Source organism: Bos indicus x Bos taurus, chromosome 11 (assembly GCF_003369695.1).
Source record: "Bos indicus x Bos taurus breed Angus x Brahman F1 hybrid chromosome 11, Bos_hybrid_MaternalHap_v2.0, whole genome shotgun sequence".
Taxonomy (NCBI): domain Eukaryota; kingdom Metazoa; phylum Chordata; class Mammalia; order Artiodactyla; family Bovidae; genus Bos; species Bos indicus x Bos taurus.
The window spans coordinates 40507033-40522313 of NC_040086.1; the positions used below are offsets into that span (position 1 = coordinate 40507033).

General features: G+C 34.5%; 1 protein-coding gene across 6 annotated transcripts in view; it reads right to left on the reverse strand.

Moving 5' to 3' along the window:
• FANCL (FA complementation group L) overlaps positions 1 to 15281 on the reverse strand; it is an 89733-nt gene that overhangs the window by 19352 nt on the left and 55100 nt on the right. For 5 of the 6 annotated variants that reach the window (XM_027555362.1, XM_027555357.1, XM_027555358.1 and 2 more), the window contains one exon: positions 14125 to 14193. The exons of the other annotated variant lie outside the window; for it this stretch is intronic. In XM_027555362.1, the coding sequence (XP_027411163.1) occupies positions 14125 to 14193 (69 nt within the window). The remainder of the gene's footprint in view (positions 1 to 14124; positions 14194 to 15281) is intronic. 6 annotated transcript variants of the gene reach the window in all.

The window sequence follows — 15281 nt, forward strand, 5'->3', positions numbered from 1 at the left end:
TAAAGCAAAATGACAGGTTAAGTGCCTCCTTATCAGTATTAAACTATAAATGTAAATGGATTGAACTCTCTAATCAAAAGACATATTGGCCGGGTGGGTATACAACTACATGCTATCGATAACATTCTCACTTTAGATCCACAGACACAAATGAGCTGAAACTGAAAAAATGAAAAAAGATATTCCATGTAAACAATCACCAAAAGAAACAGGAGTGGCTATACTAATATGAGACAAAATAGACTTTAAATCAAAATAGATTATAAGAAACAAAGAAGAATATTATGTATTAATAAAAGGTTCTATTCAGCACAAATTTATAAGAATTACAAACTTTGATGCAGCTCATAACAGCCATCAAAACATGAAACAAAAATTAATAGAACTGAAGAGAAATAGTTGTACAATAATATTTGGGAGACATCCATACCCTGCTCTCAACAACAGAACAACCAGAAAGATAAATAAGGAAACAGAGTACTTGAGCAACACAACAAACCAACAAGATCTAACAGACATATATTGAATATTCCACACAGTAACAAAAGTACATATTTCCCAAATGCACATATCATGTTCCAAGCTATAAAACAGATATGAACACATCTGAAAAAAGACACCATATAAAGTATCTTTTCCAACCACAACTGAATGTAGTTATAAATCAGTAATAGAAAACTGGAAAATCCACAAATTTATGGAAATTGAACAACATACTCTTGATCAATGGATCAAATAAGAAATCACAGTGTAATCAGAAAATTGACTGTTGTTGTTGTTTACACCAAGGACTGTAGCCCACCAGGCTTCTCTGTGGAATTTCCCAGGCAAGAATACTGGAGTGGGTTGCTATTTCCTTCTGGAGGAGATTTTCCTGACCCAGGGATCGAACCCACGTCTCCTGAATTGGCTGGCAGATTCTTTACCACTGAGCCAAGGGAAGCCCGATTAGAAAAAAGAGACAAAAAATGAAAACACAGCATTTAAAACTTACAGAATGTAGCAAAAGTAGTAGTAAAGAGGATATTTATAGTTATAAATACATACATTAAAAAACAAGAAAAAGTTCACCATCAACAACCTAACTTAAACTCAAAGCTAGCAGAAAGAAAGGATTAGAGAAGAGATACGTAAAATAGAGAATGAAAGACAACAGAAAAATCAATGAAACCAAAGGCTGATTCTTTTAAAAGTTCAAAAAGTAGACAAATTTTTAGATAAATTGACTAAGAAAAAAAGAGAATTCAAATTATTAGAATCAAATATCAGTAGGGTATTACTACCATTCTACAAAAACAGGAATTATAAGACAGAAAAATTTCATGAAATTTTATGAAAAAATTTCATGAAAAATTATATACCAACAAATTGCATAGCCTTGATGAATAAATTCCTAGAAACACAAAACTTTCCAAGATTAAACCACAAATAAATAGAGAATCTGAATAGAATAATGAGGAGTAAGGAGACTGAATCAGTATTCAAAAGATCTCAACAGAGAAGTCCTGGACTTGATAGTGTCATCGATGAATTATACCAAACATTTTAAAGAACTTAACAAAATATCATCAACCTCAGATATGCAGATGATACCACTCTAATGGCAGAAAGCAAAGAGGAACTAAAGAGCCTCTTGATGAGGGTGAAAAGACGAGAGTGAAAAAGCTGGCTTAAAACTCAACATTCAAAAAACTAAGATCATGCATCCAGTCTTATCACTTTATGGTAGATAGAAGGGGGAAAAGTGGACACAATGACAGATTTCATTTTCTTAGGCTCCAAAATCACTGTGGACAGTGATTGCAGAAGATGTTTGCTCTTTGGAAGGAAACGTATGACAAAGTTAGCATATTAAAAAGCAAAGACATCAGTCTTCTGACAAAGGTCCATATAGTCAAAGCTATGGTTTTTCTAGTAGTCATGTACATATGTGAGACTTGGACCATAAGGCTGAGCGCCAGAGACTGATGCTTTCAAAATATGGTGCTAGAGAGACTCCTGAGACTCCCTTGGACAGTAAGGAGATCTAACCAGTCAATCCCAAAGGAAATCAACCCTGAATATTCATTGGAAGGACTGATGCTGAAGCTGAAGCTCCAATACTTTCGACCACCTGATGCAAAGAACTGACTCACTGGAAAAGACCCTGGTCCTGGGAAAGATTGAGAGTGGGGGGAAGAAGACGGTGACACAAGATGAGATGGTTAGGTGGCATCACCGACTCAATGGACATAATTTGAGCAAACTCTGGAAGATAGTGAAAGACAGGGAAGCCTTGAGTGCTGCAGTCCTGGGGTCACAAAGAGTTGGACTTGACTTATTGACTGAACGACAACCACAACCACCAATACTTCTCAGACTTCTCCAAAAAAACTGATAAGGGTAAAATACTTCCTAACTAATTTTTAGGTAAGTATAAAGAGGCTGTCTTTCAGTCAGTCAGTTCAGTCGCTCAGTCACGTCCGACTCTTTGCAACTAAGAAGTTAATTCAGCAAAGGGCCAGGATACCTCTTTGACCACTAGTTACATTTCCAAACACCAATAATAAACAACCCAAAAAAGAAATTAAGAAAACAATTTCACTTACAATATCATCAAAAAACAGAACAAAACAAAAAAAGCCTTAGTAATTAACCAAGAAGGTTAAGGACATAAAATGAAAACACAAATGGTTATATCACTCCTGATAAAAATTAACAGAAGACATCAATAAAAGGAATCTCAACCCACATTCATGAACTGGAAGACAATGCAATCCTTATCAAAATCCCAATGACATTTTTTGGGGGCACAAACAGAAAACCCCATCTTAAAACTGATAGAATCTTAGGAAACCCTGGATAGCCATACAATCTTGAAAAAGAATAACAAACATGGAGGAAAACAGTGGAAAGGACAAAGTGGAAATCACATTTTCTGATTTCAAAACTTCCTGTAAAGCTACAGGAATCAAAACAATGTGATACTAGCATACAGACAGATAAAATACAAAGGGAGCAGGAGAGAGCCTAGAAATATACACTCATATACATGATCAAATCATTTCTGACAAAGTGTCAAGATCATTCAATGAGAAAAGAACAATCTTTTCAACTAATGGAGCTAGGAAAACTGGATATCAATATGCAAAATAATTAAGTTGGCCCCTTATCTAGTACCATATACAAAAAGTAACTTAAAATGGATCAAAGACATAGATTTAAGAGCTGTTTAAGTATAAAACTCTCAGAAAAAACACAGGAGGGCAGAAGCTCTATGACACTGGATCCGGCAATGATTTCTTCAGTATAGAACCAAGGGCACTGGCAACAATAAGAAAAGTTAGACTTGATGAAAATTTTCAATTTTTGTGCATCAGAAGACAACAGCAACAGAGTAAAAAGACAACACACAGAATGGGAGAAACACTTGCAAATCATGTATGTGATAAAGGATAAATATCTAGAATATATCAGATCAGATCAGATCAGTCGCTCAGTCGTGTCCAACTCTGCGACCCCATGAATCGCAGCACACCAGGCCTCCCTGTCCATCATCAACTCCTGGAGTTCACTCAGACTCACGTCCATTGAGTCAGTGATACCATCCAGCCATCTCATCCTCTGTCGTCCCCTTCTCCTCTTGCCCCCAATCCCTCCCAGCATCGGAGTCTTTTCCAATGAGTCAACTCTTCACATGAGGTGGCCAAAGTACTGGAGTTTCAGCTTCAGCATCATTCCTTCCAAAGAAATCCCAGGGCTGATCTCCTTCAGAATGGACTGGATGAATCTCCTTACAGTCCAAGGGACTCTCAAGAGTCTTCTCCAACACCACAGTTCAAAAGCATCAATTCTTCGGCGCTCAGCCTTCTTCACAGTCCAACTCTCACATCCATACATGACCACAGGAAAAACCATAGCCTTGACTAGACGAACTTTGTTGGCAAAGTAATGTCTCTGCTTTTGAATATGGAGAACTCTTAAAACTCAACAACAAAAACAATCTATTTTAAAAAGAATACATTTGAATCAGTTCTAATGAGGTGGATGAAACTGGAACCTATTACACAGAGTGAAGTAAGCCAGAAAGAAAAACACCAATACAGTATACTAACGCATATATATGGAATTTAGAAAGATGGTAACAATAACCCTGTATACGAGATAGCAAAAGAGACACTGATGTATAGAACAGTCTTTTGGACTCTGTGGGAGAGGGAGAGGGTGGGATGATTTGGGAGAATGGCATTGAAATATGTATAATATCATATATGAAACGAGTCGCCAGTCCAGGTTCGATGCACAATACTGGATGCTTGGGGCTGGTGCACTGGGATGACCCAGAGGGATGGTACGGGGAGGGAGGAGGGAGGAGGGTTCAGGATGGGGAACACATGTACACCTGTGGCGGATTCATTTTGATATATGGCAAAACCGATACAATACTGTAAAGTTAAAAAATAAAATAAAATTAAAAAAAAATAAATAAAACTGGGCAAAGGGCTGACTAAGACATTTATCCAAAGAAGATACAGAAATGGCCAATAAGTACATGAAAAGACACTCAATATCTCTTAGGGAAATGCAAGTCAAAACTGTTATAAGATCATTTCACTCACACTCATTAACAGAAAGTAAGTGTTTAGGAGGATGTGGAGAAACTGAAACTCTTGTACACTGTTGTAGGAATGTAAAATGGTACAGGAGCTCTGGAAAGCAGTATAGCAGTTTCTCAAAAAATTAAAGATAAAATTACCAATTAATTATTGGTAATTTAGTTACCAATTAAAAGTGGGAACTCATAGAGCTATATATGCACATCCATGTTCACTTGCAGCATTATTCCCATGAGCTAAAATGTGAAAGCAATTTAAGTCCATCAGTGGAGGAAGGATAAACAAAATGTGGTTATATACATGTAATGGCATATTTTCAATCTTAAAAAGGAAGGAAATTCTGACATATGCTACAACTTGTATGAACCTTGAGCATATTATGCTCAGTGAAATAAGCCAGTCAAAAAAGACAAATGCAGCATGATTCCACTTACGTAAGGTACTTAACAAGTCAAACTACAGAGTTAGAAACTAGAATGGTGGCTGCTAGACACTGGTGAAGAGGAGAAGGGGAGTTACTGTTTAATGGGTATAGTGTTTCAGTTTTACAAGATTTGAAAAGAGTTCTGGAGATGAATGGTAGTAAAGGTCACCAACAACTTGATGAATGTATTTTATACCATTGAACTGCACCTTTAAGAATGGTTAAGATAGTAAATTTTGTGTTTCTTATCACAACTTTAAAAAATAATAAAGATGCTAAGAATGCCAGGATAGGCCTACAATACCATGACAGCCTGAGCCTGACTGATGAACAAACCCCTGTAGCTGTTTATCCATTTATATCTCTGATTGTTAACTCTGAGAAAAACCACGTCTTGTACAATGCTACTTAAGACCCCTTACTATTTGGTTCAAATACATTTCTAATATTCCATGTTAACTGTTTTTAACTTCCTTTACTTTGTATTAAAATAAAGTTCCACATAAAAAAAAAAAATTAAGCCAATCAGAAAAAAGCAAACTAGTTTAGCTTTTTGTTCTAGGTAGGACATACCACAAAAAGGTTCTACTCTACCCTCATCAAAAAGTTGACTATATCTAATTGTTATTATTCACACTAAAAACAACAAAATAAGGAAATAAATGTTCACAAAAATCTTTGCTTTCAAGAAGGTCAAGACTAATAAAATGTGTGTGTTGTTGGCTATCAATGTTACCTTCACAGCCAGAGCCAGGGAACTACATGCTAACAGGAACATCACTTAAAAAAAAAGAAAACAAATACTGTTCCATTGCCTCTGCTATCTACCAACTCCAAAATTCTGGTTTGCTTCATTATATCCATCTGCTAAGTTAGTTTGGCTTCTCATATTCAACATTTTTTTTAAGCACAAAAAGAGGATGAGAGTAAGTATATATAGCTAAGAGTATTAATCAGTGATTCTAGCAGATCACACTTGAATTAGCATCTTTCATATTTGAATTATCATTTCTGTCTTCTGTCTACTGGAACTCTATTTTCAATACGGGTATCTGTTCTTCCAAACGGATGGCTTAAAACACACACACACATATATATACCAATATTCACATATTTTAAAATAGCCCTTGGATTAAAAAAAAAAAGTACAAAGACATAGTATATTAATTTTCTAGAGTCCCTGACAGTGACAAAATATGAGGTAGAGAATGTTAAAAAATTGTGTTTGTGTTGAAATAAAATTGCTTTCCTGATAAGCTAAGACAATCCTTTTTATCCAAAAGCATTTTAAAATATAAATCACAATGTTAAGAAGCCATTTGGAGACTGATACTTATGTATTTTCTTTTACCTAGGACACTTGCTATATAAGAATATTTTATTGGTTTCCTCCAAACTATAGTCCAAGTATTAGTAATACATTAACCAGCACACTGTAAGACCAAACAGTATTTCTCAATATTTCTGTTGAGAAATATTGTTACAATGTATATATATATTACTTGGTATATGTTATGTTAGTTTGTTACTTATGTTACAATGTATATATAGTCATCTACCACAACCAGAGAGCCTGGTGAGGATGGTGGTTGTTTTGCATTAATCATCTCTATTTCATTTTTCAACACCAGAATACTTCCTGACTATTGCATATAAATAGAAATACTGTCTTTATAGAGTATATGTAGCTCAACATACAAAGAGAGAGATACCAATTACTTGTCACACATGGATGTGGGTGTGTTTATACAATTATACAACATAATGTAAATGTATATTGAAAGCGGCTTAACTGTTACTAACCTAGACTGCTGCTGCTTGCCCAGCAGTGTTGGTCCACTCTTGCCATAAGGGAGCATCTTCTGTTTGCTCAGTAACTTTTGTAGGCAGAAGGCTAAATAAAAGAGTCTTCTTCAACAAATCTGACCAATCAATCAAAAAGACCTAAAATATTGACATCTGGGGTAATCTATTCTGAGATCTACTCAGGTGATTCTACAATGAGGTTCACAATTGACAAGCCCCCAGTCATGTACTTAGAGCCTTCAAGTAGTTTATAATAGCTGACTTTTAATCATGAGCAAATAACCACAGACGGTAAGAAAAAGCAACTCAAGGAAACAGAAACTATTCAGATGGGAAAAAAGATATATATTATTAGTATCTCTGGGGACAAAAGAAGATATATCAATGAAGTAAACTCTTAGAAATTAACATGACTGTATTAAAAAAAAAAAAAAAAACTCAAAAGGAAGGTTACCAGAAAACATTGATGAAATTTACCAGAAAGTAAAGCTAATAGGAAACCCCATGTAGATGATTAAGAGTAGATTTAGACAACTGATGGAAAATTGTGGATTGAATGAGTTTTAAATACACAGAAAACTAAGAAAATGAAATAGACCATTGTTAATTAACTCTGCTGCTGCTGCTAAGTTGCTTCAGTCATGTCCGACTCTGTGCGACCCCATAGACAGCAGCCCACTAGGCTCCCTCATCCCTGGGATTCTCCAGGCAAGAGTACTGGAGTGGGGTGCCATTTCCTTCTCCAATGCATGAAAGTGAGAAGTGAAAGTGAAGTTGCTCAGTCGTGTCCAACTCTTAGCGACCCCATGGACTGCAGCCTACCAGGCTCTTCCGGCCATGGGATTTTCCAAGCAAGAGTACTGGAGTGGGGTGCCATCGCCTTCTCCGATTGTTAACTCTAGGTGGTAACAAAAACTGGGGCAACAAAGGAAAAATAATATTGAATACTAATTAACTACATGGTTTATCTCTGCGTCCAAGTGAAGTCGCTCAGTCGTTTCGGACTCTTTGCAACCCTGTGGACTGTAGCCCACCAGGCTCCTCCACCCATGGGATTCTCCAGGCAAGAATACTGGAGTGGGTTGCCATTTCCTTCTCCAGGGGATCTTCCCAACCCAGGGATCGAACCCAGGTCTCCCACATCGCAGGCAGACGCTTTAACCTCTGAGCCACCAAGAAAGCTTATCTCCGCATAGTATACGTATATGCTCACCATAATAATGTAAACAGAATATTGATAATCAAAATTACAAGATAACCATCTGAGAAGAAAAAGAACACAGGAAGTATTTATATGTGTTTGGAGTGGGGGAAAGGCAGAAGAAATAACAAAATGAAATAGCAAATTCCTCATTACCTACAGTGGTAAGTTAACAGATAATGGCCAAACCAAACCAACAAACAAAAGGTAGTATAATTACAAGAGCATGTAATAATACAAATTACATTGTAACACCAAAAGGATCAGCTAGCAATTAAAAATGGTTGGCCCTGGAGAGGGAGAAAAAGGTGGGAAGGATGCTAGGTCATGCTGTTTTGTCTGAAAAGAAAACAACAGCAACAAAAAAAAAACCTTGTAAATCTAACTCTTTAAACTATGTTCATATACTACTTTTATTAGAGTATACAGTTTAAAAAAAATCAATAGCTTTCCCTATTATAAACTAGAAAACACGATTTTAAAAAAAGACCAAATAGGCAATAGCAACAAAAACTATACTATAAGTAGGAATAAACTCAACAAAAATGTACAAGATGTGGATTAAGAAACTATAGCTACTTAACTGGGGGACCTAAATAAATGTAGAGCTAATCAGTTCCTAGACTGTGAATATATTAGTTCTTAATTGTATGGATAAATGTAAACCCGATTATAACTAAAAACTAAATTGTCCTAAAGATTATCTGGAATAATAAATGCACAGCATTATCAATAATATTTCCAAAAAATGAAATATTTTGTTAAGTGATAAGCACAGGTTCAGATTAACCAGTGACATCCCAACTCTATAAATGAAGGCATTAAAGGTGATTTCACATTTTTAAAATTTTGCTTGCTTTTATTTTCTTTTTTTTTAGAATCAATGTAGGGGTACTTTTAAAATACATGTTATTTTTGAAAAAGAAAGAGAAGCAGTTAGCAAGTTACTGAGTTCAATAGGATACCATATCACACAGGTCAATCACATCACATAGTCTCAGTAATGAACTAAGTTTCTTTGTTATGATTCCGTTGATGTCTTTTTATCCATACCACTGTAGCAACAATAAGATGGCCAAGAAACCAAAAGTATATTTAATTAACCAATTAAAGAATGAACAAAAATCCAGTTCTATGAGTTCTCCAACAAGGACAGCAGAGAAAAAATGGAAAGAAAGATAATCCAGTAGATCAAAAAAGCAGAGTATCTTTAGGATCCATACAGTATGATACTGAGTGTTTTCTCCATCTATCACTCCATTTGTTTTAAACCAGCTGAGCGCCGAAGAATTGATGCTTTTGAACTGTGGTGTTGGAGAAGACTCTTGAGAGTCCCTTGGACTGCAAGGAGATCCAACCAGTCCATTCTGAAGGAGATCAGCCCTGGGATTTCTTTGGAAGGAATGATGCTAAAGCTGAAACTACAACACTTTGGCCACCTCATGCAAAGAGTTGACTCACTGGAAAAGACTCTGATGCTGGGAGGGATTGGGGGCAGGAGGAGAAGGGGATGACAGAGGATGACATGGCTGCATGGCATCACTGACTGGATGGACATGAGTTTGGGTGAACTCCGGGAGTTGGTGATGGACAGGGAGGCCTGGCGTGCTGTGATTCATGGGGTCGCAAAGAGTCGGACACAACTGAGTGACTGATCTGATCTGAAATTTATTTTCTTAACATCTCTTACAAAAAGTTCACTATTTCCATATACATACGAACTGAGGCAAAGAACAGCCTTGTGATTTGTTTGAGATTATATAATTAAGTCAATAGCTGAACTGTAAACAGAACCAAGGATACCCAACTGCTAGTTTGTTGCTCTAACTAATGGATCATGCTCACTGCTATGTAATAGGACTGTTTTCCTTTAATTACAATTTCTTCATTCACCATTAGATTATCAGCCACAGGCTTTATCATTAGTTTTGCTCTTCTTATATTTATGGCATTACTCCCAAGAATATGATATTTACATGATAAAAAAATATAATGACCACTGTTTACTATATCATATCCAACCTCTGAAAATTCCAGTCAGCATGACGAGGCTAGTGCACTGAAGTCTACACTTGATGGCATATTTACAGATAACTGTAGCATCTATTTTGGGTTGATCAGCGACCTGGAGAAAAGTAATTATGTTTTTACAGAATCACTAATGTCAATGCATGTAAAATCTTACATTAGAGCATCCTATGGTCTTATCAGTCAACATGATTCATATATATGATCTAGATATACAAGTCCAAAGGGCAGCAGATTAGATACATTTTAGAGAGTTTGTGATGTTGGGAAGTAGAATAAGATAAAAATCGTGACATGCTCTTACATTCCTACGCTGAAATCTGTAAAAGAAAGCTGACTGGGTAAACAAAGTAAATATGTGAGAAGAGGTGTGCAGTCACTTGTCTTTGAGAAGCACTTTGTGTTTCTTTGGCACATAGCGCGGCAGCAGTAGAAGCAGCAGCCTTGCCCTTGGTGCTCATTTCTTCCCACTCTAAATGCCTCCTCGGAGCCAGAATACACTGGCTGTTGCTGATCATGCTGTGAGACACCTGCACTGGCTACTAGGCTTGTCATGACGCACAAAACCCCACCATCTTCAGCTTGACATTGTGCAAGTTATAATTATTCATCCAAATGGATATGTCAGAGCAGCAGCAGCAGACCTCTCATCAGAGCAAAAGAAAAATACATCAAAACATTATCAACCCAGCAGGAAGACAGGGACCATAAGGAAAATTACCCATTTTTAATATGGATGCCACAAAGTCATGCCTATTATTTTACAGAAGAAAGGAAAATAAAGAGCTTCCAAGTTTAAAGTCCAGAAACACTGAATCCAAATAGGAAATGTACAAAAAGGAGACAGGGAATTTTTTAAAATCAATTATCTGGCACCTGCTTACAATCTTTTAAATGTAAGTTTGCCATTAGACTACAATACTACAATTCTTTAAGAACCACAACTGTTTAAAAATTGTTTTAAAAAAGGAAAAAGATAGTAATTCTCACAAGCAGAATTGTTTCCAATAGGTCAATGAAAAAAGATCACACACAGCAAAGAAGTTTGATGTTGCTTCACACTTTCAAACATAAACTAACACTGCCAACACTTTCATCATGTCTAAAACACTCAAGAGTTCATCTGGAAATAGCAGCAAAATGCTTAACAATGTACAGCTAAACTCTAACAATGGACAATTTTAGTAGTACATGGAAAAGAAAAATAAAATCAGACCTCCACAAATGAAGATACATCCAAATTTTATAAGCATATGTAAAAAAGGCAAGTGTAAATATAATTCCTATCTCATATTTAAATGTGAAGAAAGTATAACTTTTACAATAAACTTTCAATGAATATCTTTTTAAAACAAGATACAAAAAATTTTCTCATTCAAGACACATAAAGCAGAAATCACAACGAAGAGACTGATAAATGTGACCACATTGAATATTAAACTTCTGATTGACAAAATATATCAAAGTTAAAAAGCATGCCACAGGGATAAGACACTTATATCCCATATAACCAATACATAATTAGTATCCAAAGTATGTAAGGATTGCTTATAATAAAAGACAAAAATTTAAGTAGGCAAAGATTATAAACACAACAATAAAGAGTATCAGTTCTTGATAGCAATTAGGATCAGAGTAAAATCAGAATGACTTAGAAAGGGTGTGGGAAAGTAGAAATTACTATGCATTGCTGGGTAGGAGTATAAAGCTATACAACAAATTTGGGAAAATAACTTGGCAATGTTTAGTAATCTCAAAGAGGTACACTCCTTACAATCCAGCATTTCCACTTCAAAGCATAAACCATTCTAAAAGTGTCACATGTATAAAAGGAAACATAGAAAGATGTTTACAGCAGCACTGTTTAGTAAGAAATTGTGCAAGAAATTATGATCAACCACATCATTAGGACACTGAATAAACTAACTGATGGATTCATATAATGAAATGATATAAAGCACTTAAAATGTACTATACAGGCACAGATCATGGGTGAATCTCAGAAACAACGTTGTTTAAAAAAGACTGAAAATACTATAGAATATGGCATAAACAAATGTAGCAAAAGAGTATGCATGGATATCATACACATCAATTCCAGGCAAAAGATTTTCCTCTAGAAAGGGACAGAAGGAAAGAAAGGAAAGGAGAGTAGAAGAGGAACAAAATTTTAAGTCCCAGAACATTTTATTCCTAAAAGAGAGACAAAAATATATCTGAAACAAATGTGATAAATATTAAACATGTCAAATGTGAGTTGTGGTTAAAATGATATCTAAATTTTTATCTGTACTATACTAAGAATTTTAATATGTTCTTTTAATTAAAAAAAAAAAAGATGCAATTCCAGTTACTACTAATTAATTGTGTATTCTTAGAACTAATACAAAATAGAAAACCTGACGTATGACACAATTAAATCTAAATCTGGATTTGAATTAATATTATAAACACTTATTCCATGCTTGTATGTGCAAGGTACTTAGCTGGTGTTAAGGAGGGACACAAAATTTAGAAGAAATTGCTCTTAAGATTTTGTAGTGTTAGAGTCACAAACTAATTTTGTTAAATGGCAGGATAAGGTAACTGCTAACAGTCCTTTTGTGGAGATGTGAACTTCTTTGCAGATTAAAGTCTGGGGAAAACTTGCATGATTAAACATGTTAAAAAAGAAAACTAGGAAATTAATCAAAAACATTCTTCAACCTTGGGATTTTGATAAATATTAAATTATAATCTAGAGATAACATATGGAAAGAGTAATACAATCTAGGTACAATGTTATCTCATGATCTCACATAATATATAAAATTTATAGAGGAAAACTGAAAATGTATAGTCATATTTTTCAAAAACTATTCAATTTATGTACAATTCCAATTCTTAAAAAAAAAACCACAGTATTTCTTATGTATTTATAACATATATCACAATACCAAAAGCAAATCATAGTGTTTTTCATCACCTATATTTTGCTGTGTTTTCTTGATTTCTATTGGAAGGAGGGAGACTGTTTTGTTTTTAAAGAAGAAAATGACAAAAATATATTTTAAATGTAGATGGTATAATTTAATATTTGAAACCTCATAAAACAATGTAAATGCTGTTAGGCTTTTTTTTTTTTTTTTTTAAACTAACAAGACAATTACTTTACTCTATATATTAGAATTTAAATGTAAGCATAAATTTTCACTTGAACCTACCAAAATTTCATAACAAAAATAAGGGTAGCCTCTACTCAGAGAGTATTTGTTAAATGTCACTAGGAATTTTTTTCACTTTGCATAAGAATAGAAAGATTCTCTTCATTTTGGTATCGACTTACTTGGTGAGACATTAGATTACCTGTCATTAGATTTCTCTTTGAACCTAACCACCATCCTGCCAGATGTTTAAAAGTCACACATGTCAATGTTGATGACAGAACTATTGATAATCATACCACGTTTTATCTACATAATGGTACAATTTACAGTGCACTCTTAAATACATTAACTTGTTAGATATCACCAATGTATTGAGAAATTAAACTGACAGGAGCAGGAGAAAGAATCAAAGTAAGAATATTCCAAAGCATATGCAAAAAGAATATAGTATAAGTTCAAGGACAAACAAAGGACAAATACTTTAAAACAATAAAAACTGAATAGAAATGGCAGGATTTATATTTTCAGTCTTAACTCATTGTCCTCTGAAAAAGATTCTCTGATATTATGTCTGGAAAATTTCACCCAATTTTTAACCTACTGCTCACTGCTTTATAAAAGAGCTCCTTCAGATTTAAAATTAAAGGACAATTTCTGTCAACAGAGCTTTTTCATGTTTATTTAAAATGAAGCATAAAGATGTAAAGGCTGAATGGGGTGTCTGTGTGGGTGTGTTTGGAGGATGAGGAAGGAGGCGGGGAGAGTCAGAGGGCAGGGAGAATGGACATCAACTGCTAGGAAATATGAAAGCAGCACTCTCAAAATCCTGTTTATTCATAAATGTTTAAAGAAAACTGAAAAAACCACTTTATAATGGCCACTTAAAATGCTTTTTAGCTACTTAAAATAAATTTAAGAATTTACCTGTGGTGTCCAGGAAACAGAAAATGGAACAGGAAAATCCACAACACAATCTGGTGATTCAGCAGGGTACTAAAAAAGCATAAAATTAGGGTCCTTTTTGTTTCACTGTGACAATTTCACATAAATATTTTAGGAAAACTGTATATATTAGGAAAAGTATTTCTATAAATGCAAATGTATCATATATATTTTGGATCTACTATTATAAAGGTGTTAAGAGCCGATAAACAGTCAACAAGCTCAAGAGGTACAAAGTGTAGTGATGTGGGGATGCCAAACCAATCAGTTTTGAACACAGAGTAATGAATTAAGTCAGTTTCTGGGCAGCTGCTAATGTGATTTGAGGGGCAAACCACACTGAATCTCAGTTTCTTTATCTTTAAAATGAAAAATCAAAATGGTTGATATTTCATTTCTTTTCAGTCTAAAATTTAACCTCAAACAGCCTCAGTCACTATTTAAAGAGGCAATACTTGTTAAAAGAATCAAGAAATGCACAAAATGAACACATATAGTTATCAATTAAAGTATTTTCCACAACAAATGTTGCATTTAATTTTAGCAAGAAGACAAATAAAAAGAAGGAAAAAAAATATTAGTTTTAAGAAAAATCTTTTCATGGTTGATAAACAGAAAACTAATCCCCCAATAGTTTTATACAAGAAGTGACAGCCAAAGGACTAACCACAATTCTAAATTAACAAAGACAAAAGATAGCTTCCTTAAACTCAATTTTGTTATTAGAGAATTCTAGTATATGATTTCTCTAAGATTCAGTTTGGATTCTTAAAAGTCATATTTAATTTTTAAAATGCTCACTTCTTTTCTTTAAAAAGCTAAATTTACTAAAAAGAAAACTCATTTTAGGAAAACTCTTTTCTCTCATTTGACAAAATAACCTAAGTTTTAGACTTTCACTTTTTTCAACCTTTTATTTTTAACTACTTCTCTGCATAGCAAAAGGGCACAAAAAATGATCACAACAGTATTTGTTACAAACATCAACCCATTTGAAATCAATGCTTCAAAAAGAATTAACATTTAATTTTGACAGGCTGGCTAAAAATAAACCTGTCATTGTATGCTCTGACTGATGGAATCTGGCTATGCAGAACTGATATCACAAAGGTAAATACAAGGAAACCATATAAACATAT